The sequence below is a fragment of the Coenobita brevimanus genome, chromosome 90 (assembly GCF_032717465.1).
Source record: "Coenobita brevimanus isolate Jiangsu-jjx chromosome 90, ASM3271746v2, whole genome shotgun sequence".
In the NCBI taxonomy this organism is placed as follows: Eukaryota; Metazoa; Arthropoda; class Malacostraca; order Decapoda; family Coenobitidae; genus Coenobita; species Coenobita brevimanus.
Window position 1 is genome coordinate 24,293,249 of NC_137043.1, and position 22,451 is coordinate 24,315,699.

General features: G+C 43.5%; 1 protein-coding gene across 1 annotated transcript in view; it reads left to right on the forward strand.

Annotated features, from left to right (window-relative positions):
* Positions 1-22,451, forward strand: part of pav (kinesin family member pavarotti) — a 170,702-nt gene that overhangs the window by 32,348 nt on the left and 115,903 nt on the right. Inside the window, exons 5-6 of the mRNA XM_080281640.1 lie at positions 447-649; positions 15,092-15,259. Coding sequence (XP_080137766.1) covers positions 447-649; positions 15,092-15,259 — 371 coding nt within the window. The remainder of the gene's footprint in view (positions 1-446; positions 650-15,091; positions 15,260-22,451) is intronic.

The following is a 22,451-nucleotide window of genomic DNA, read 5'->3' on the forward strand; positions in this document are numbered from 1 at the left end:
GAGGTACCATTACTCTGAATGCCTGGTTATTCATACTTTACAGGTATGAATATGCAATTGATTGAATAGGAAGAAAGATTCCTATAAATGGCAACATTATTATTAACTTAGTATTGGGTAGTATTTGACAGGTCTTTAAAACCCAGCAAAAAATATTTAATCAAGGCTGGGTGATGCTAGACCACCTGGTGGCATACCTTTAAAACAGGATCTGGTGAAGTGTCTAATTGAGGCACAGTGCCAGCAGTCTGCTTTCTTTTATTTATATTGGAAAACAGTAGCTATTCATATTCCATAAGGTTTTTACACAGTTGGGTTTGTTCACTGCCAAGTAATGAGTGTCATTACACTACAGTGTGTTTTGTAATACATTATGTAGAGTTGTAATATCTTCATTAACTTGCTCCTCTGGGTGCCTTTATTTATGTACCGTATTTCACCCCCAGGGCACCCCTCAAGATGGTGGTATTGTACGACGTACACTTGATGTAGTATTCAACAGCATCCATGAATATCAGGCCAAGCGGTGTGTGTTTAAGCCTGATGGGATGAATGGTTTTGATGGTCAAAGTGAGTCTGATGCTTTCTGCGACCGCCGCAGACTAGATGCAACTCCCAACAGCAAATTCTCCAAAACCCCAAAGCCCAGGTACAAAGCTAGGTAACAGATAGTAATTTGTTTGAGTGTGGCACAGTGTTACAGTTGATAATACTAAAGATACTGATGGACAAAAGTTACACAATATTTTGCCTTTCCTTCTGCTTACTCTGCTAATTATTGTTTCTAAGCTGGGAGAGGCTTAGATTTTTATTGTCCATAGATGATAATTCTCTCATATGATGTGTAAAGGAGGAAAGTGCTGTGGTAGTTTTATATATATATATATATATATATACCAAAGTAGATGGTAGTAGGTAGGGATGTCCATCATCCACTTACATGATGTAGTGCTGCCAACTTTTTATATGTCAGTCCTTCCCACTTCCCGTTTTCTCCCATCCGTCCTGTCACCTTTCATTACTCTTTTTTCCACTTAAAGTGACTCCATACTGAATGATAAGTGTAATGGTTTCCTGTAACTCAGAAAACCATTTACAACATTGAGTGGTGACCGTATAGCCAAATGACGGGATGAAGTGGAGCCTACAATGGTGCCCCTGTTAACTGGGTGGAGATACCCAAATGTGGCATCCATCAAGGAACCAGACCCCCACACTTCCCTGCACTTCACTGTGGCTGTCTGTTGCAAGGGAAAATGGGTCAAGGCACAGGAAGACACTACAGAGGTGATTGCATACATGAATTTTCTGGGTCTGCATGGCTAGACAGACGTGTTACTAAACAACAACAGCAACCAGAGTCAGTACAGTTTACTTCATCACTGTTATTTAGGAAGGACAGTAACAGGTGAATACCACATGCATATACAGCAGACCTTTGTTGTACAATGAACCGGTATGCTATGAATTATGTATATGATGACAATAAGGTATGGACTCTTTTCAGTATACAGAGAACATTCACTTATATGATGATTTTGGTCCCATATGACAACTCACTGGTCCGTATACAGTCGCTGTTTTCACTTAGATTACCCCCATACAAGTGTACAGTCATTTGTTTGTTTCAGGATGACATTAACACCCTTAACTGTCAGGTGTGTTAGTGTCATTGATGGAACAGTAGTATGTTGTTGGAGTTCAAGCAGCAAGTAAAGTGAAATAACTACTAGTTTAGGTGAGTTGGAAGTGTGTTTTTAGATGTATTTTTGATGGTAAGCAGCTAGTGAAGTGCACTGTAGTGAAATAACAACCAGTTTAGTTGAGACAGAAATTTGTTTTTAGACTGTTGAGTGGGTGACCTTTGGCCAAAGACGTATCCCTGTTGAACCCACATTATGATTGACTCGATATACAATAAATTGTTATGCAATGGATTTTTTTCAAACTCATCATCATTGTAAAACAAGGGTGTGCTGTATTCTCGTTGCTGATATTCCTAAGGTTTGGGTAAAATAAGATCTCCATAAATCAAAAACTCCTTTATGTAAGATACAGTTTTAGCTGGCTTGTACCATAGACTTACTATGTTGTAGCACTTGTTGCCACACCCTTTATATATCAGGATACAAAAAATTAAACACTTTTTATCATACTGCATGGTAAAATACCCATATATTGTGGTGGAAATCTGAGAAAAAGGAAAATTTATTGACAGGATGTCAGCACTGTCACACTTCATTAGGTTAATCAGCTGACTGTCAGAGTTCCAGAAAGTCTGTTTACCTCTAAAAGGAGTGTCCGACTACGCAACTTGCTGTATGCACTCATGCCTGCTCACTAGTACAGTACTCATCTAGTGAAGCCATGTGTGGAAGAATATCAGTCTCCTTCATCATTTCAAGATGTGCAAGTGTCCAGCACTTGCTTTTTTAACCTCAAAGACCAAGAAGGGTTGGTATGTGTTGTGGTTGGGGGTGGCTGGTCAGTCACTCTAAAAATATGTGAAACAAATGCACTGCTAGAAAATTTTATTATTTTCTACAGGAGCTTTGGGCACTAAGAATATTTTGTTATTAAGTCAGATTGAGGTACAGAGATGGAAGTGAACAGAGCCGAATGCAGGCGAGTTGGCACATACATAAGACAAAGGAGATAGTTTGGCTTCGCCTGAGTGCATACTTGTGTAAACAGATGTTGCAAGGCTGTGAAACAGTGGAGTGCCACACTGAACGGCCACTATTCTAATGCATTTAATTGACTAAAACAGCTGTTTACAGTTACATACACTGTATATTGTGATGTCTTATTGTTTATAAAGGTTTCAGCATATTTGCATTGGCCTTGGTCACTTAATGATGCTCCCCATGATGCTCAATCTTTGGCAGCCTCCCTATTCACTCCCTTATCCCTGAAGTCACACTCTTTGACCTTGTTTCAGGTATTTTTCGGTCTTCCTCTCGCAACCCTTCCCCCAATGCTAACACCTCTCCCTCTCACCTTCTGCACCAGTTGTCGTCCTGCATTTTTCAACATCCCCTGACCATCTCAGTCAACCCCTTCTCATCACAGCACCAATACATTCCAGTCCCATCCTTCCTCTCAACTTTTCAGTCATAATCCTAGCCCCTGCAGGCCTTGCATTTAAGGACTTACTACACGTAAATCTAATCGTTGTCATTTCTGTATGTTGAAACTACACGTATCCTCTTCCTTTACTGCCCAGGTCTGACTACCATACAGCATTATACTTCTGACACATGCCACATACTGTACAAAGATCCCTTTGCATGGAGGGAGAGCCCTGTCAGTGTTAGGTGAGGCAACATCTCCCTGAGCTTCCTCCAACCACTCCATACCTAAGCCCATCTCTAGCACATGACATATCCTCCAAATAACAAAACTCTTCCACATTCTCAGGAGGCTCTCCAGCAAGATCAGTCCTTTCAAGCCTCACAATATCTACATGCGCTATCTGACACTCTGCACACATGAAGTCAGCATTATTATAAAGTGTACATTTAATACCACAATCTCTTATGCACGCACATATCACAAACTGCACAAGATGGAGTCATTTCCCACACTCTTTTGGCAGACTGCACCTGGGCACACTCCCTCTGCTTTGACAGTACTGCCACCAGCCCTGGTTAGTAGATATCTCATTTGTTTTATCTGCATTTACTCTGAAACCCTTCTGGAAGAATACTTCCCAAGTATCCCTGCTTGTTGTAAGAGGCCACGAAAAGGGGCATTTTTCATTCCAGTCTTTCTCTCCTTACTGTCCTCTTCTGCTCTTCTCTCCTGCCTCCCTTTTTATTTCCTTGTTTCTTCTAGCTTTTATTTTCCCTCTACTCCTACAGTGTTGTATTGCCATATATTGGTTTGGTGCTAATTCTTCATTACTGTATTCCTTCCTTCCTGTCTTCTCACACCCTTGTTCCCCATTCCATCTCTCCATTCCTAAATTTTTTTCCCCTGCCTCCCTTTCATTCTCTGCAATCAACACCAAGTCATCAGCATAAAACATCTCCTATGGGGGACCATTTCTGAAGTCGCATGAGAGAGCTTCAAGCACCAAGACAAAGAATAAGGGGCTCAGGACTAACCCTTGATGCACACCAACATTAATGGAAAACTTGTGACTCAGCTCTCCATTCAATCTCACATGGGTGTAAGCACACACATAGATAGCCATTGCCACTCAGACCAGCCACTCCTTGATTCCTGGCATACTCTTTGCCCACTTCACCACCTCGCTACGGACTCTGTCAAAGGCCTTCTCGAGATCAACAGAAACAAAGTGCAGCTCCTTTTTTTCTTCCTATATAATTTTCCTGAAGCTGTTGGACAATGAATATAGCATCAGTTGCCCCTTTGCTTGGCATAAACCCAAACTGCATCTTTCCTAAATTCACATCATCATCATCATTATCATCATCTGGACCTCCTTTCCCACCCTAAGACAGGGTGAGGAGTAGCATTGTCCAGACAGCCCAAATTGCTCAGTCCAATGGGCCACGCTTCCATTCACTCATCATCTAAGCCTTCAGAATTCTGGCTGTATCGGATACGCCAAAAACATTCACCATGTTCTGTAGCATCACATAAACGTATCCGATTGAGTTAATCCAGATGCTGCCATGTTAAAAATGGGTGCCAAAGCCCTGATCATGCACTTCTCCTCACAACAATCATCCAGCCAGCTCTACCTCTTGTCAGTTCCCTAGCCACACAGACTTCCAAACCTCTCTTCGTCACACACTCATCCACCATATCTCTCCATCTTCTCCTTGGCCTACCTCGCCTCCTCACTCCTTCAGATTCACTCAGGTATGCCATTTTCACCACTTTATTGTTATCTATTCTCTCCACATGATCATACCGTCTCAATACACTCTCTTTGATTCTGGTGTCCACCAACTTCCTCACTCCACATCTTTCATGAATCACATTGTTTTGTATCCTATCCATTCTCCGTACTCCACACATAATCCTCAGCAGTCCCGTCTCCACTGCTCATACTCTTGACTATTCATTTTCATGCCACACCATAGTCTGACATTCATATGATAACATTGGGACTAACACTCCTTCATGTAAGCCTCGTGCAGCTGCAACACTCCAGCCTCTGTTTCTTATCAAGGCCTTCATTGCATCAGCTACCTTTCTTCCTTGTGTCACTCTACTTTCAACTTTTTTTGCACATTTTCCTCTCATTTCTATCGCTGTACCCAAGTATTTGAACTCTCTCACCAATTCCAATCTCTCTCCAACCACTGTAACATCACACTGGGAGTCACCTTCTCCCTCAATAACCATCACTTTACTCTTTTCTACATTTATTCTCAATGCACGACACTCACAGACATCAGCAAAACTCTGCACTTGCCTACCAAGTTCTTGTCTGATATTTGCAAGCAGTACTGCATCATGAGCATACAACAGATTTGAGATATTCCATAATCACCATTCATTACCAACACCATCCCTTTCTCCCATACTCGTGTTTTTACTTCTCTCATCACCTCATCCATATACTGTATATATATATGTTGAACAATCATGTGGACATTACACAACTTTGTCACAAACCCACACTGATCGTGAACCATTCACTTAGATGCCCATTAACCCTTACACATGCCTCACTACCATCATAAAAACTCATGATGGCACCTAACAGCTTACCATCTACACCATACATGCTCAAAACTTTCCACAATCCCTCTCTGTCCACTTTGTCGTATGCTTTTCCAGATCCATGAATGCCATAAACGCCTTATGGTCGTTCTCACAAGCCATCTCCATTCTCTGTCTTACTGCAAATATTTGATCCATACATCCTCTGCCACTCCTAAAGCCACCCTGTTCATCACTCACTAGGACTTCTGAGATCCCGATTACTTTCTCTACAATAATTCTTCCATATACCTTCCCTACCACACTCAGTAAACTTATGCCACGATAATTCATGCACTCACTTCGTTCACCTTTATTTGTGGACAGGGGTACAATCACAGCCCTTTCCACTCGGCAGGTACAGTTTCACTCATTCATGCCTTCTTACATATCTCCAACAAGCACTTCATTCCACTCTCTCCACTACACTAAAGCATCTCTGCATACACGTTATCAACCCCAGCTGCTTTCCCCTTTTTCAGCCGCTTCACAGCGCTCTTCACCTGTGTGCACGTCATGTCTCCTGGCACTGCATTCCTTCTCTGCACATCCCCAAAAACAATCATGTTTACAGCCGCTCTGCTCTATTCCCATTCATCAGGTTTTCAAAATATTCTTTCCATCTGGTCCTTACTTCATCCCCATGGGTTAATAATCTCCCACTTACCTCCTTCATACAATCACATTTCTTTCCGCCTTCACTTCTACATTTTTGCACCTCTTTGCAAAATAACTGCCTATTTTCAGAGTAGTTTGCATTCATTTTTCTACCTAGATCATCTTCACTAGTCTCTTTACATCCTTCTTCTATCTGTCTGTCTATCTATCTATTGCCAGATGCCTCAATCCCGTACGGGGTGCCCACAAACAAATTGCCTCCACGTCGCCCTGTCCCCTGCTATTTCACTGCCTTGCTCCCAACCCACACCCCCCTTTCTCATATACCTCTCCACTCCATCCCTCCATCTCATCCTCGGCCTCCCCCTCCCTCTCCCCCCCCTCCACCTCACTCATACACTCTCCTTGTCAGTCTCTCTCCCTTCATCTTCTCCACATGGCCAAACCACCTCAGTGTGTTCCTCCTAACGCTTCCTATCACATCCACATCCACACCACAATACTCCTTTATATCCTCATTTGTCAGCCTGTCTCTCCATGTGACTCCAAAGGCTCCAATTAAATAACTCATTTCCACTGCTCTCACTCTTGACTTGTGTCCTTCCAACAACGTCCAAGCTTCACTTCCATACGTTAGAGTTGGTATCACAAATACTGTCATGTAGTAACTTTTTCACTTCCATGCTCACTTCCCTGTTTTTTATCACTGCTTTCAAGGAACCAGCAACCTTTCTTCCATGTTGTGCCCATTCAAGCACTTCACCCTCCAAACTTCCATCCTTACTCATCACATTACCCAAGTGCTTAAATGTACAGTACTCACATTTTCCATTTCCTTACCATCCAACCTCACTGTACATTCACTGACTTCACCTCTTTCAAAGACAACACTTTACTCTTCCCTACATTCACCTTTAGATTCTGTTTCTTACACACTCTCCCATAACTCATCCCGTCTTCACCCAACAACACAGTATCATCTGCAAACAACAGTACAGAGAGTTTCCAAACAATACCCTCTCTCACCAGGGCCACTCCAACATCCACTGCCCTACCTTGTACCTCTTTTATTATCCCATCCATGTACAGATTGAACAACCATGGAGACATGACACATCCCTGTTTCAATCCAACCTTCAAAGAGAAAAATTCACCCGGTTCACCATCCACACGCACTGCAGCCTTAACACCATCATACTTACTCTTCACAGCATTCAACAACATCCCATCTACTCCATATATTCTTAATGCTTTCCACAATCCTTGTCTATCCACCCTGTCATATGCTTTCTCCAAATCCATGAAAGCTGCATACAACTTCTTTCCCATCTCCAGAAACTTTTCCACTAAAGATCTATGAATGAATATCTGATCTACACAACCTCCTCCCTTCCTAAAGCCTCCCTGTTCTTCTCCAACTAATTCCTTTGTTCTTTCCCTAACTCTGTCAATAAGTATCCTACCATACACTTTTCCTGTTACACTAAGAAGACAAATGCCCCTATGATTACCACACACTTCTTTTTCCCCTTTTCCTTTGTCTTATCTATCTATCTATTGCCAGACGCCTCAGTCCCGTTTGGGGTGGCCACAAACAAATCATCTCCACGTCGCCCTGTCCCCCGCCATTTCACTGCCCTGCTCCCAACTCACACCCCCTCTCTCATATACCTCTCCACCCCATCCCTCCATCTCATCCTCGACCTCCCCCTCCCTCTTCCCCCCTCCACCTCACTCACATACACTCTCTTCGTCAGTCTTTCACCCTTCATCCTCTCCACATGGCCAAACCACCTCAGTGTGTTCCTCATAACACTTCCTATCACATCCACATCCACACCACAACGCTCCTTTATATCCTCATTCGTCAGCCTGTCTTTCCATGTGACTCCACAGGCTTTCCTTAAATAACTCATTTCCACTGCTCCCACTCTTGACTTGTGTCCTTCCAACAACGTCCAAGCTTCACTTCCATACGTTAGAGTTAGTATCACAATATTGTCATGTAGTAACTTTTTCACTTCCATGCTCACTTCCCTGTTTCTTATCACTGCTTTCAAAGAACCAGCAACCTTTCGTCCCTGCTGTACCCTTTCAAGCACTTCTTCCTCCAAACCTCCATCTTTACTCATCACACTACCCAAGTACTTAAATGTGCTCACATTTTCCAATTCCTCGCCATCCAGCCTCGCGGTACATTCACTGACTTCACCTCTCACAAAGACCATCACTTTACCCTTCCCTGCATTCACCTTTAGATTCAGTTTCTTACACACTCTCCCAAACTCATCCACCAAGCCTTGCAGCTCCCCTTCGTCTTCACTCAACAACACAGTATCATCTGCAAACAACAGTATAGGGAGTTTCCAAACACTATCCTCTCTCACCAGGGCCACTCCAACATCCACTACCCTACCTTGTACCTCTTTTATTACCCCATCCATGTACAGATTGAACAACCATGGCGACATGACACATCCCTGTTTTAACCCAACCTTCAAAGAGAAAAATTCACTTAGTTCACCATCCACACGCACTGCAGGCTTAGCACCATCATACATACTCTTCACAGCATTCAACAACTTCCCATCTACTCCATATATTCTTAATCTATCTATCTATCTATCTATAGCCCGACGCCCTAATCCCGCAAAGGATGGCCGCAGACAAAACTTTCCACAATCCTTGTCTATCCACCCTGTCATATGCTTTCTCCAAATCCATGAAAGCCGCATACAACTTCTTTCCCTTCTCTAGAAACTTTTCCACTAAAGATCTGAGAATGAATATCTGATCTACACAACCCCTTCCCTTCCTAAAGCCTCCCTGTTCTTCGCCAACTAATTTCTCTGTTCTTTCGCTAACTCTGTCAATAAGTATCCTACCATACACCTTTCATATTATACTAAGAAGACAAATGCCCCTATGATTACCTAACACTTCTTTTTCCCCTTTTCCTTTGTATAAGGGAATAATTATACCCGACTTCCAATCCTCCGGGACTCTACCTTCCTCCCAGGCCAATCTACACGTCTTCCACATCCATTCTACTAATATCTCTCCCCCATACTTTAGCATTTCACCACACACTCCATCAATTCCTGGGGCTTTCCCCAATTGAACTTTCTTCATTGCTTCCACAACTTCTATCCTACTGATTTCTTCCTGTCTTCTCACGTCCCTCCTTCTCCCAGCCATTCCCCAGCCACTTAGACTTGCATTACTTCCATCCTGTATGTTCAACAATTCCTTGAAGTGTTCTCTCCATCTGCTCACTTTTTCTCCCTTCTCCACTAGTAATCTACCATTTTTATCTTTCACTCCCCTGCTAACCTCACTTCCACCCTGTCTTACTCTCTTCACCTCTTTCCAGAACATTTTCTTGCAGTCCCTCCATTTTACACTCAAATTCCTTCCAAATTCCTCATCCACTCTCTTCTTACTCTCTCTCACTAATCTTTTCACCTCTCCCTTTCTTTCTACATATAACTCTCTCTTCCGCCTCTCAACTTCTTCCACACTCTTATTTCTCATTCATTCATTGAATGCTTTCTTCTTTTGTGCCACAGCCTGTCTCACCTCTTCATTCCACCACGCTGTTCCTTGCACCCCCCTCCATCTTCTCTTCCTCCCACACATCACATTACATGCTGCACATATTTCTTCTGTAAATATCCTGCACACACCTTCCATGTCCCCCCATCTGCTTCTATTCATATTTGCCCAATCGTTCCTCCACTTCTCTCTTATACTCTGCCTTTTTCTCATCCTCTTGTAACCTTTCTACTCTCCTTGCAATTACTCCTTCCTCTCGTCTTTCCTTTCTTCTATTTCTCCATCTTGCTTGGATCTTGATTCTGGCCACCACCAAGTAGTGGTCAGAAAGTCCACTCTCCCAACCTCTATAAGCTCTTGCATCCATTACACATCTTCGCATCCTATCATCCACACACACATAATCAATCATTGCCTGCCTTTCATTCAGTTCACCACCCACCCTTCTCATCACTCACCATGTATACCTGTGGATCATTTTATGCCTGAAGAGGGTATTGGCTATCACCAACCCCCTCCCAGCACAAATGTCCACTAACGCACTGCCATTCTCATCTATCTCAGCAGGCACACCCCACTCACCAACTATTCCATCCACCTTCACATTCCCTACTTTACCATTCATATCACCGATCAAAAACACTCTCTCATTCCTTCCAAACTTTTCCATGCACACTTCCACATTTGTCCAGAATTCTTCTCTGACTCTGGTAGCACTATCGTGCGTTGGCACATACACACACACAATCGCCCACATTTGTATTCCAACTTTCAACCTTACCCACGCAATCCTTGAGCCAACTGATCCATACTGTCTTATGCTCTTCTTCCATCTTTTACTCACAACTATACATACTCCTTCCTTTGCCCTCTCATTCTCACCTACTCCTGCACATATACCCCATCCATACTCCCATTCTCTCACACTTTCTCCTCTCCATTTTGTTTCAGTTATTCCACATACATCCACTTTCGCACCCTCAAGCACCTGGACAATCTCTCTCTCTTTCACCTCATCATTCGCTCCTCTTACATTCCATGTTGCCATTACCAAGTCCTTTGTCCGGTACTGGGTCATCATCGTTCAGTCAGTCCTTGTCCGAGGCTTCTTGTTTGTCTTTTTAGTTAGTTGTTTCCCGGGGAGGGGCACTAACCCTCTGCCAGCCCTTTTAGTCGCCTTTTACAACAAGCAGGGATACTGGGGGAGTATTCTTGAAAAACCCCCCTACCCCTAGGGTAGGTATAATTATTCCCTTTGTACAAGGGAATAATTATACCTGACTTCCAATCCTGCGGGACTCTGTCTTCGTTCCAGGCCAGTCTGCAACTCTTCCACATCCATTCTACTGTTATCTCTCCCCCATGCTTCAGCATTTCACCACACACTCCATCAATTCCTAGGGCTTTCCCCAATTTGACTTTCTTCATCGCTTCCACTACTTCTGTCCTACTGATTTCTTCCTGTCTTCTCACCTCCCTCCTCCTCCCAGCCATTTCCCAGCCACTTATACTCACATTACTTCCATCCTCTGTGTTCAGCAATTCCTGACACGCTCACTTTTTCTCCCTTCTCCACTAGTAATCTACCATTTTTCTTTCACTCCCCTACTTACTTCACTGCCACCCAGTCTTACTGTCTTCACCTCCTTCCAGAACATTTTCGTACAGTCCCTGCACTTTACACTCAAATTCCTTCCAGATTCCTTATCCACTCTCTTCTTATTCTCTCTTACTAATCTTTTCACCTCTCTCTTCCTTTCTACATAGGGGTGATTGGGGTTTATTGCTCATGTAATGCCACTCAGGAATGAGTGAGGCTGGTCACTCTCATCTTAAATGTCAGGACCAACTGCTTAGCCCCGGGCTTCTACGTTCCTCATGGGGCAACGTAGGATTGGATGATGGATTCTCTCTTCTGGCTCTCAACTTCTTCCATGCCCCTATTTCTCATCCATTCATTGTATGCTTTATTCTTTTGTGCCATAGCCTGATTCACCTCATCATTCCACCATGCTGGTCCTTGTACCCCCCTCTGTCATCTGTTCACCCCACACACCACATCACATGCTGCACATATTTTTTCTGTGAATATCCTGCACACACCTTCCACGTCCCCCAATTGCTCCAATTCATATTTACCCAATCGTTCGTCCACTTCTTTCTTATATTCTGCCTTTTTCTCATCCTCTTGTAACCTTTCCACTCTCCTTGCAACTACTCCTTCCTCTCGTCTTTCCTTTCTTCTATTTTTCCGTCTTCCTTGGATCTTGATTCTGGCCACCACCAAGTAGTGGTCAAAAAGTCCACTCCTGCAACCTCTATAAGCTGTTGCATCCATTACACATCTTCGCATCCTTTCATCCACACACACACAATCAATTATTGCCTGCCTTTCATTCAGTTCACCACCCGCCCTTCTCATCACTCGCCATGTATACCTGTGGATCATTTTGTGCCTGAAGAGGGTATTGGCTATCATCAACCCCACAAATGTCCACTAGCACACTGCCATTCTCATCTGTCTCAGCAGGCACACCCCACTCACCAACTATTCCATCCACCTTCAGATTCCCTACTTTACCATTCATATAACCGATCAAAAACACTCTCTCATTCCTTCCAAACTTTTCCATGCACACTTCCACATTTGTCCAGAACTCTTCTCACACTCTGCTTGCATGATCTTGCGTTGGTGCATACACACACACAATCACCCACATTTGTATTCCAACTTTCAGTCTTACCCACACAATCCTTGACCCAACTGATCCGTTCTCTCTTATGTTCTTCTTCCATCTTTTACTCACAACAGTACACACTCCTTCTTTTGCCCTCTCATTCTCACCTACTCCTGCACATATACCCGATCCATACTCCCATTCTCTCACACTCTCTCCTTCCCATTTAGTTTCTGTTACTCCACATACATCCACTTTCGCTCCCTCAAGCACCTGGACAATCTCTCTCTCTCTTTCACCTCATCATTCACACCCCTTGCATTCCATGTTGCGATCCATACCATGTCCATTGTCCGGTCCTTGGTTGTCATCTTTTGGTCAGTCCTTGTCCGAGGCTTCTTGTTTGTCTTTTTAGTTAGTTGTTTTCCGGGGAGGGACACTAACCCTCCGCCAACCCTTTTAGTCGCCTTGTACGACGAGCAGGGATACTGGAGGAGTATTCTTGAAAACCCCCGTACCCGCAGGGGGTCTTATTTCATAGGAACCCCTGTCCTGTAACCACTTTAGCCACCCAGGGGTTCTTATTTCATCTGAACCCCTCTCCTGTAACCACTTTAGCCACCCAGAGGGTCTTATTTCATCTGAACCATTGTCCTGTAACCACTTTAGCCACTGCTTCCCTCTTTTACTCCACTTCTCTCTTAACCTCCCTCCCACCATGCCGTACCTTTCTTCTTTGTTGTTACTCTTGCCACACCACACACAGCTTTAGCATTCCTAACTAAGCAATCCCTATATGCATTCCACAGGCTGTCCAGATCCATTTCATTCCAATTCACTGATTCTAACTTGTCCTCTACTTTGGTCCTGTAATCACCTGCCATTTCTTTGATCCTCAACTTCTCAACTTTCAGTCTTTCTCCCAGACTGCTTCTCTCTTTCCTGATCCACCTCACTCCACTCAGCTTGATCTTTCATACCACAATCAAATGATCTGACAGACCACATTGTCCTCTCACGGCCCTCGTATCAGCAACCATTCCCATCATCGACCTCTTTACTATATATATATATATATATATATATATATATATATACTGTATCTATCTATCTATCTATCTATCTATATACTGTATATATCTATATCTATATATATATATATATCTGTAACTATCTATGTATCGATCTATCTATCTATCTATATATATATATAGTATATAATGTCAAGACCAACTTGCCTAGCCCTGGGCTTCTACACTCTTCATGGGGCAGAGTAGGATTGGATGATGGATAGATGGATACATACAGTATGTGTATTTTTATGCAAGGAAGAAGGAACCAAAGGCCAGGAGCATATTCTTGTTACTGTCGGATGACTTTATTTACTTAGGAAAAGTCTCCAAGTCATCTCGGGATTATCAAAGGTTGTATCTAACTCCTCAGGTAGAAAAATATTTATGTAATATGAATAAAATAGTCTTGAAGTAGCAAGAATAAGTTGTATGCTGATAATGCAATGCTACTTGCAAATACTGGACAAGAACTTGGTAGACTACTGCAGAGTTTACCTGATATCTGTGAGTGTTGTGCCTTGAGAGTAAATGTAGAAAATAGTAAAATAGATGGTAAGCAGGAGAGAAGGTGATTCCCAGTGTGATGTTACAGTGAATGGAGACAGACTGAAATTGGTGAGAGAGTTCAAATACCTGAGTACAATGATAGAAAAGAGAGGAAAATGTGCAAGAGAAGGGGAAAGTAGAGTGACACAAGGAAGGAAAGTAGGTGCTGCTATGAAGGCCTTGATAAGAAACAGAGGTCTGAGTGTTGCAGCTGTGCGAGGCTTATATGAAGGAGTGTTAGCGCCAACTTTAACATATGGTGTGGCATGAAGATGAAAAGTCAAGAGTGAGAGCACTGGAGATGGGACTGCTGAGGAATGTATGTGGAGTACAGGGAGTGGATAGAATATGAAATAATGTGATTCTTGAGAGATGCAGAGTAAAGAAGTCTGTGGACACCAGAATTGAAGATTGTGTACTGAGTTGGTATGGTCATGTGGAGAGAATGGATAATAACAGTGGTGAAAAAGATATATCTGAGCGAATTTGGAGGGGGGAGGAGGCGAGGTAGGCCAAGATGATGATGGAGAGATATGGTGGATGAGTGTGTAGGGAAGAGAGGTATGGAAGTCGGTGTGGCTAGGAGACTGACAAGAGATCGAGCTGGCTGGAGTGCATGATCAGGGATTTGGCACCCCTTTTTAACGTGACAGCATTTGGATTGACTCTGTCGGATATATTTATGTGAAGCTACAGAATATGATGAAAGTTTTTTGACGTACCAGATAGAGCCGGGATTCCGGGGGCTTGAATGATGGATAAATGGAATCATGGCCCATTAGACTGAGCAAAATGGGCTGTCTGGATGTTGCTACTCCTCACCCTGCCCTAGGGTGGGAAAGGAGGTCTGGATGAAGATAATAATGATGATGTTAAAATGTCATCCCACTCAAGGGGTTCTTGTTTTCCCCCCATAACACTTAGCTATCCTTTCCTCAGGCGAGACACAGCAGGCTCACAAGACAGCTCACAGCGGATCCCAGACACTTCTCGCATTGAGACCATAGATGAGGATAATGTGTTTTCCATCTTTGTGTCCTACATTGAAATCTATAACAACTACATTTATGACCTGCTGGAGGAATTACCTGAAGTGGGGCCCTCAAGGTTGGTGTTAATGCTTTTTTGTTAAATGTAATGTAAGAACTGGTCAGAACCCCCCCCCCTTTTTTTTTTTTTTTTTTTTTTTTTTTTTTAATACGCAGAGGCCACGGTCTTTTCCTGAGGCCTAGCTGTACAAGGTCTGTTCAGGAAGAAACTGAACTTTATACAATAGGGCTGCCAGTTTGGTGAGCACAGTAGTCTGATAAAACCTCGCCAAACTGAAGGCAAACTTCGTATGGGAAAAAATCATAGGGGTCTTTGGTTACCCCAAAGTGAACCTTTTTGAGCCATTTTCGTACTTCTGACCCATTATTTTTCAACAATAACTGTACTAAATAACAATTTGGTGGTAGGTGGGGGCACTGACCATCCCCTCACTCAGTGTAGAGCTGCTCTCAGGAGACTGCCCTTTCCTATCTTCCTTCCTTCCTCTTCTGTCTTTCTTTCTGTCATTCGTTCCTCATCCTTCTGCCTGCAGATGACTTTACACCTCTTCTGTCTTTCTTTCCTTCACTCTTTCCTCTTCCTTCTGCCTATGGGTGACTCTACACAGAGTGACAAGCCAAATGGTTTCCTGTTCACCAGGAAACCTTTTACAGTGCTGGGTGGTAACCATAACACCAAATTATGGTATCTGGTGTTTAGTGGGTAATTAAGGTGCTCCAGTCGGATTGAGCCGATGCAGTTTTTTATCCAGGAGGAGGTTGGGGTTTATTGCTCACGTAATACCACTCAGGGATGAGTGAGGCTGCTCACTCTCATCTTAAATGTCAGGACCAACTTGCCTAGCCTCATGGGGTGGCATAGGATTAGATGATGGATGGATGGACGAGTCCTTTATTGGGCCAAAGTAGTAAGTGTTCTGGGTCGACGGTCTTACTGGGTGACTGCCGCATCGTCGATATCCTCACTTTCCTCTCCACTGCCATCACTGTCCTCTTCTTCACCCTCTTCACCTCAAGCCACAGAGAACTGGAGAAGAGCCACATAAAGTCGGTCAAGGCCAAGATCACAAGGCAATCACAATGGCGGGGACCATTAACAATGATGGCTGCTGATCTGGATGCGCATGGGATTAGAAGACGAAAGTAATACTCTCAAGAAGTGAAAAGAATAACCTGCTTTATGAATTTTAGATAAAAAGAAAAAGTAAGAGAAAAACACAAACTTATCATACCGGTAACATAAATAGGGGAAGCCATTGCATAGGCAAGCTTCCCAATCAGAACCAGGACCAGATCAGCCGCCAAAGTGAAGGCTTTCTCGCCAAACTGGCAGACATGGAAAGTTTCTAACCTGTCGCCAAACTCATTTACGCCAAACTGGCGGCCCCGCTGTAAATAACGCACCAACTAGCCAGCATAGCATGATCGTAATGGGAGCACTGTGTGGCGACACACCACGTAACTTAATCATTGAGGTACATCATGCATGAGTGAATTTGTGCTTAGTGCACATGGCGAATTTTCTTCTATCGTCTGAAATTGGCGACCTTTCAGTGTGGATTTCAACCTGGGGAAAAAAAAAAAAAAGGCTGCAGGGGTCAAATCTGGAGAGTAGGGTGGCTAGGGGATGATAGTCTTCCTATGCTTTGCCAAAAAGTTGCAGATAAGAAGTGACATGTGAGCTGGTGCATTGTCATAGCGCAACATCCAAGTTTTGTTTGTCCACATCTCAAGCCTCCTCCTTAACTCTGCCTCCCTCAAGCACTTCAGGATGTCCAAGGAAAACTTTATTGACTGTCTGACCGTGTGGAACAAACTCATGATGAACTTCGCTGATCCAGTGAAAAATGACAATCAACATCACCTTCACACTTAAATGACTCTGGTGTGCTTATTTTGGTTGTGGCGACAATTTTCCAACCCACTGCAATGACCAACAGCTGTCTTTTTGTTTTAACATTGTAGGCGTACACCATGTTTCATCACCTTTTATGACATTCCCAGTTTGAAACACTTTCCTGCAAACACGTTGCCCATCAAAATTCTTCATTGTTCAACTTGAAACAGATTGCCAAGTGCACTAAACACACGTTAACTCGTGTGTGTATCACGATGACTGAGTGACGTGGTGTGTTAGATTCAAGCTCAAATTTGCTGCAACACAGCATTCCCATCACAGTTACATTACATTAGCTAGTTGGTGTGGTATTTAAAAAGTGTTATTTGCTTTTCGATAGCCCTCGTAATCCCACATGCAACAGATGGCATCACACCTTTACCCGATAGCTGCTACGTACAGTACAGTACATCATATGAAGAATAGTGTGTGACTGCTACGTACTTCGTATGATCAAGTTTTCTCTCTCTCTCTCTCTCTCTCTCTCTCTCTCTCTCTCTCTCTCTCTCTCTCTCTCTCTTTTTTAAGGTGCTACATTTTTCACCCAAATGTCCATAAACAGTGTACCACAGCCAAACTAAAGTAAATAATGTACCCATATTTGATTTTCCTATTCTTTTCCATGCACTCTTTCGTTTATAAGATTTTTTTTTTTTTTTTTTTTTTTTTTTTTTTTTTTTTTGGTGGTGGTGGTGGTGGTGGTGCATGGGAGGATCTACTACGAAACCTAATGCCACAGTTAACAGGTTAAATGTCACCACTTGGTTACTACTACCCACCGTTATACTTAATGTATGTTAACTGTCTCATTCAACACTGGTGTGAAACTATTAGAGGGAATGGTTTGTGACATGTTGACAGGCATTATAGAAGATTGTAAGACCTTTAACCCGATAACTATGACGTACATCAAATGATAGAAAACTTGTAGCTCCTACGTACATCATATGAGCAAACTTTTTTAAATGGGCGTGCTACATATTTCTCCTATATACGGCTGAACTAAGGTAAAAAATGAACTCATATGTTTTTCTTATACTTGTCCATGCAGTCTTTCATTTCATTTGTGCCAAGAATATTTTGAAAGCCTGATGAATGGGATTAGAGAGGGCAGAGCCACTTTACAGTAAACATGATTGGTTTTGGTGGTGTGCAGAGACGGAATGCAGTGCCAGGAAATGTGACACTGGCACAGGTGAAGAACGCTGTGAATCTATCTATCTATTGCCAGACGCCTCAATCCCGTTTGGGGTGGCCATAAACAAATCGCCTCCAAGTCGCCCTGTCCCCCGCCATTTCACTCCCCTGCTCCCAACTCACACCCCCCTCTCTCAAATACCTCTCCACCCCATCTCTCCATCTCATCCTCGGCCTCCCCCTCCCTCTTTCCCCCTCCACCTCACTCACATACACTCTCTTCGTCAGTCTTTGACCCTCCATCCTCTCCACATGGCCAAACCACCTCAGTGTGTTCCTCATAACGCTTCCTATCATATCCACATCAACACCACAACGCTCCTTTATATCCTCATTCGTCAGCCTGTCTCTCCATGTGACTCCACAGGCTCCTCTTAAATAACTCATTTCCATGGCTCTCACTCTTGACTTGTGTCCTTCCAACAACGTCCAAGCTTCACTTCCGTACGTTAGAATTGGTATCACAATACTGTCATGTAGTAACTTTTTCACTTCCATGCTCACTTCCCTGTTTCTTATCACTGCTTTCAAAGAACCAGCAACCTTTCTTCCCTGCTGTACCCTTTCAAGCACTTCACCCTCCAAACCTCCATCCTTACTCATCACACTACCCAAGTACTTAAACGTACTCACATTTTCCAATTCCCCACCATCCAACCTCGCTGTACATTCACTGACTTCACCTCTCTCAAAGACCATCACTTTACTCTTCCCTACATTCACCTTTAGATTCGGTTTCTTACACACTCTCTCAAACTCATCCACCAAGCCTTGCAGCTCCTCTTCGTCTTCACTCAACAACACAGTATCATCTGCAAACAACAGTACAGGGAGTTTCCAAACACTATCCTCTCTCACCAGGGCCACTCCAACATCCACTACCCTACCTTGTACCTCTTTTATTACCCCATCCATGTACAGATTGAACAACCATGGAGACATGACACATCCCTGTTTCAACCCAACTTTCAAAGAGAAAAATTCACTTAGTTCACCATCCACACGCACTACAGCCTTCGCACCATCGTACATACTCTTCACAGCATTCAACAACTTCCCATCTACTCCATATATTCTTAACACTTTCCACAATCCTAGTCTATCCACCCTGTCATATGCTTTCTCCAAATCCATGAAAGCCGCATACAACTTCTTTCCCTTCTCTAGAAACTTTTCCACTAAAGATCTGAGAATGAATATCTGATCTACACAACCTCTTCCCTTCCTAAAGCCTCCCTGTTCTTCTCCAACTAATTTCTCTGTTCTTTCTCTAACTCTGTCAATAAGTATCCTACCATACACTTTTCCTATTATACTAAGAAGACAAATGCCCCTATGATTACCACACACTTATTTTTCCCCTTTTCCTTTGTACAAGGGAATAATTATACCTGACTTCCAATCCTCCGGGACTCTACCTTCCTCCCAGGCCAATCTGCACATCTTCCACATCCATTCGACTACTATCTCTCCCCCATGCTTCAGCATTTCACCACACACTCCATCAATTCCTGGGGCTTTCCCTGATTTAACTTTCTTCATTGCTTCCACAACTTCTACCCTACTGATTTCTTCCTGTCCTCTCACCTCCCTCCTTCTCCCAGCCATTCCCCAGCCACTTATATTCGCATTACTTCCATCCTGCACGTTCAACAATTCCTTAAAGTGTTCTCTCCATCTGCTCACTTTTTCTCCCTTCTCCACTAGTAATCTACCATTTTTATCTTTCACTCCCCTGCTAACTTCACTTCCACCCTGTCTTACTCTTTTCACCTCTTTCCAGAACATTTTCTTACAGTCCCTCCACTTTACAGTCAAATTCCTTCCAAATTCCTCATCCACTCTCTTCTTACTCTCTCTCACTGATCTTTTCACCTCTCTCTTTCTTTCTACATATAACTCTCTCTTCCGCCTCTCAGCTTCTTCCATGCCCCTATTTCTCATCCATTCATTGTATGCTTTCTTCTTTTGTGCCACAGCCCGTTTCACCTCTTCAGTCCACCACGCTGTTCCTTGCACCCCCCTCCGTCTTCTCTTCCTTCCACACACCACATCACATGCTGCACATATTTCTTCTGTAAATATTCTACACACACCTTCCACGTCCCCCATCTGCTCCAATTCATATTTGCCCAATCGTTCCTCCACTTCTCTCTTATACTCTGCCTTTTTCTCATCCTCTTGTAACCTTTCCACTCACCTTGCAACTACTCCTTCCTCTCGTCTTTCCCTTCTTCTATTTCTCCATCTTACTTGAACTTTCTGGCCACCACCAAGTAGTGGTCAGAAAGTCCACTCCCCCAACCTCTATAAACTCTTGCATCCATTACACATCTTCGCATCCTTTCATCCACACACACATAATCAATCATTGCCTTCCTTTCACTCAGTTCACCACACACCCTTCTCATCACTCGCCATGTATACCTATGGATCATTTTATGCCTGAAGAGGGTATTGGCTATCACCAACCCCCTCCCAGCACAAATGTCCACTAACGCACTCCCACTTCACACTGTGAAGTGGTTGAAAAATGGGAAAGCAGCTGGGGTTGATGAGGTGTATCCAGAGATGATTAAGTGTGGTGGAGAGAACGAAATGAAGTGCTTGTTGGAGATACGTAAGAAGGCATGGATGAGTGAAACTGTGCCAGCAGAGTGGAAAAGGCTGTGATTGTACCCCTGCACAAAATTAAAGGCGAGTGAAGTGAATGCAAGAATTATCGTGGCATGAGTTATTTCTGTGTGGTAGGGAAGGTATATGGAAGAACAATTATATAGAAAGTAAGAGAGATCTCAGAAGTCCTAGTGAGTGATGAACAGGGTGGCTTTAGCTGTGGCAGAGGTTGTGTGGATCAAATATTTCCAGTAAGACATGTAGTGGAGAAGGCTTGTGAGAAGGACTATAAGGAGTTTATGGCATTCATGGATCTCGAAAAAGCATACGACAGAGTAGACAGAGATGGATTGTGGAAGGTTTTGCACATGTATGGTGTAGATGGTAAGCTGCTAGGTGCTGTCAAGAGTTTTCATGATGGTAGTGAGGCATGTCTCTATCTGTCTATAGCCCGACGCCCTAATCCCGCAGAGGGTGAGCGCAGACAAAACGCCTCCAAATCGCTCTGTCACCCACCATTTGACTACCCACCCCCCAGCTCACCCTCCCCTCCCTCTCCTTCCCTCCACCTCACCTATATACACCCTCTTAGTCAGTCTTTCATTCTCCACTCTCTCCACATGTCCAAACTACCTCAGTGTATTTCTCCTAATCTTCTCAACCACATCCACATCCACCCCACAACTTTCCTTCACTTCTTCATTCGTTAACCTGTCCCTCCATGTCACTCCACGTGCTTCTCTCAAGTAACTCATTTCCACTGCTCTCACTCTTGACTTGTTCCCCTCTTGCAAGGTCCACGCCTCGCTTCCATACATCAGTGACTTCTTAACTTCCATACTCACCTCCCTATTTCTCATCACTGCTTGCAGTGAACCAACAACCTTCCTTCCCTGCTGTACCATTTCACACACTTCGTCCCCCAAAGTTCCATTCTTACTCATCACACTACCCAAGTACTTGAATGCACTCACATTCTCCTTATCCTCACCATCCAACCTCACTGTACATTCTCTGACTTCATTCCTCTCAAACACCATAACTTTACTTTTGTTTACATTAACTTTCAGCTTCCTCCTTCTCCACACTGTCCCAAATTCATTCACCAAACCTTGCAACTCCAATTCATCTTCACTCAACAATACTGTATCATCAGCAACACCGGAATCTTCCAAATCTCACCCTCATTCATTAGAGCCACCCCCACACCCACTGCCCTACCTTGCACCTCCTTTGCAACCCCGTCCATGTATATATTAAACAGCTATGGAGACATCACACAACCCTGTTTCAGTCCCACATTGAGATCAAAGAACTCACTCAGCTCACCATCCACTCACACCGTAGCCCTAGCTTCTTCGTACATACTCTTCACAGCACTCGACAATTTCCCCTCCACTCCATATATTCTTAATACCTTCCACATACCTTGCCTATCTATTCTGTCATAAGCTTTCTCCAAGTCCATGAAGGCAGCATACACTTTCTTTCCCTTCTCTAAATACTTCTCCACTAAACATCTTAGAACAAATATCTGATC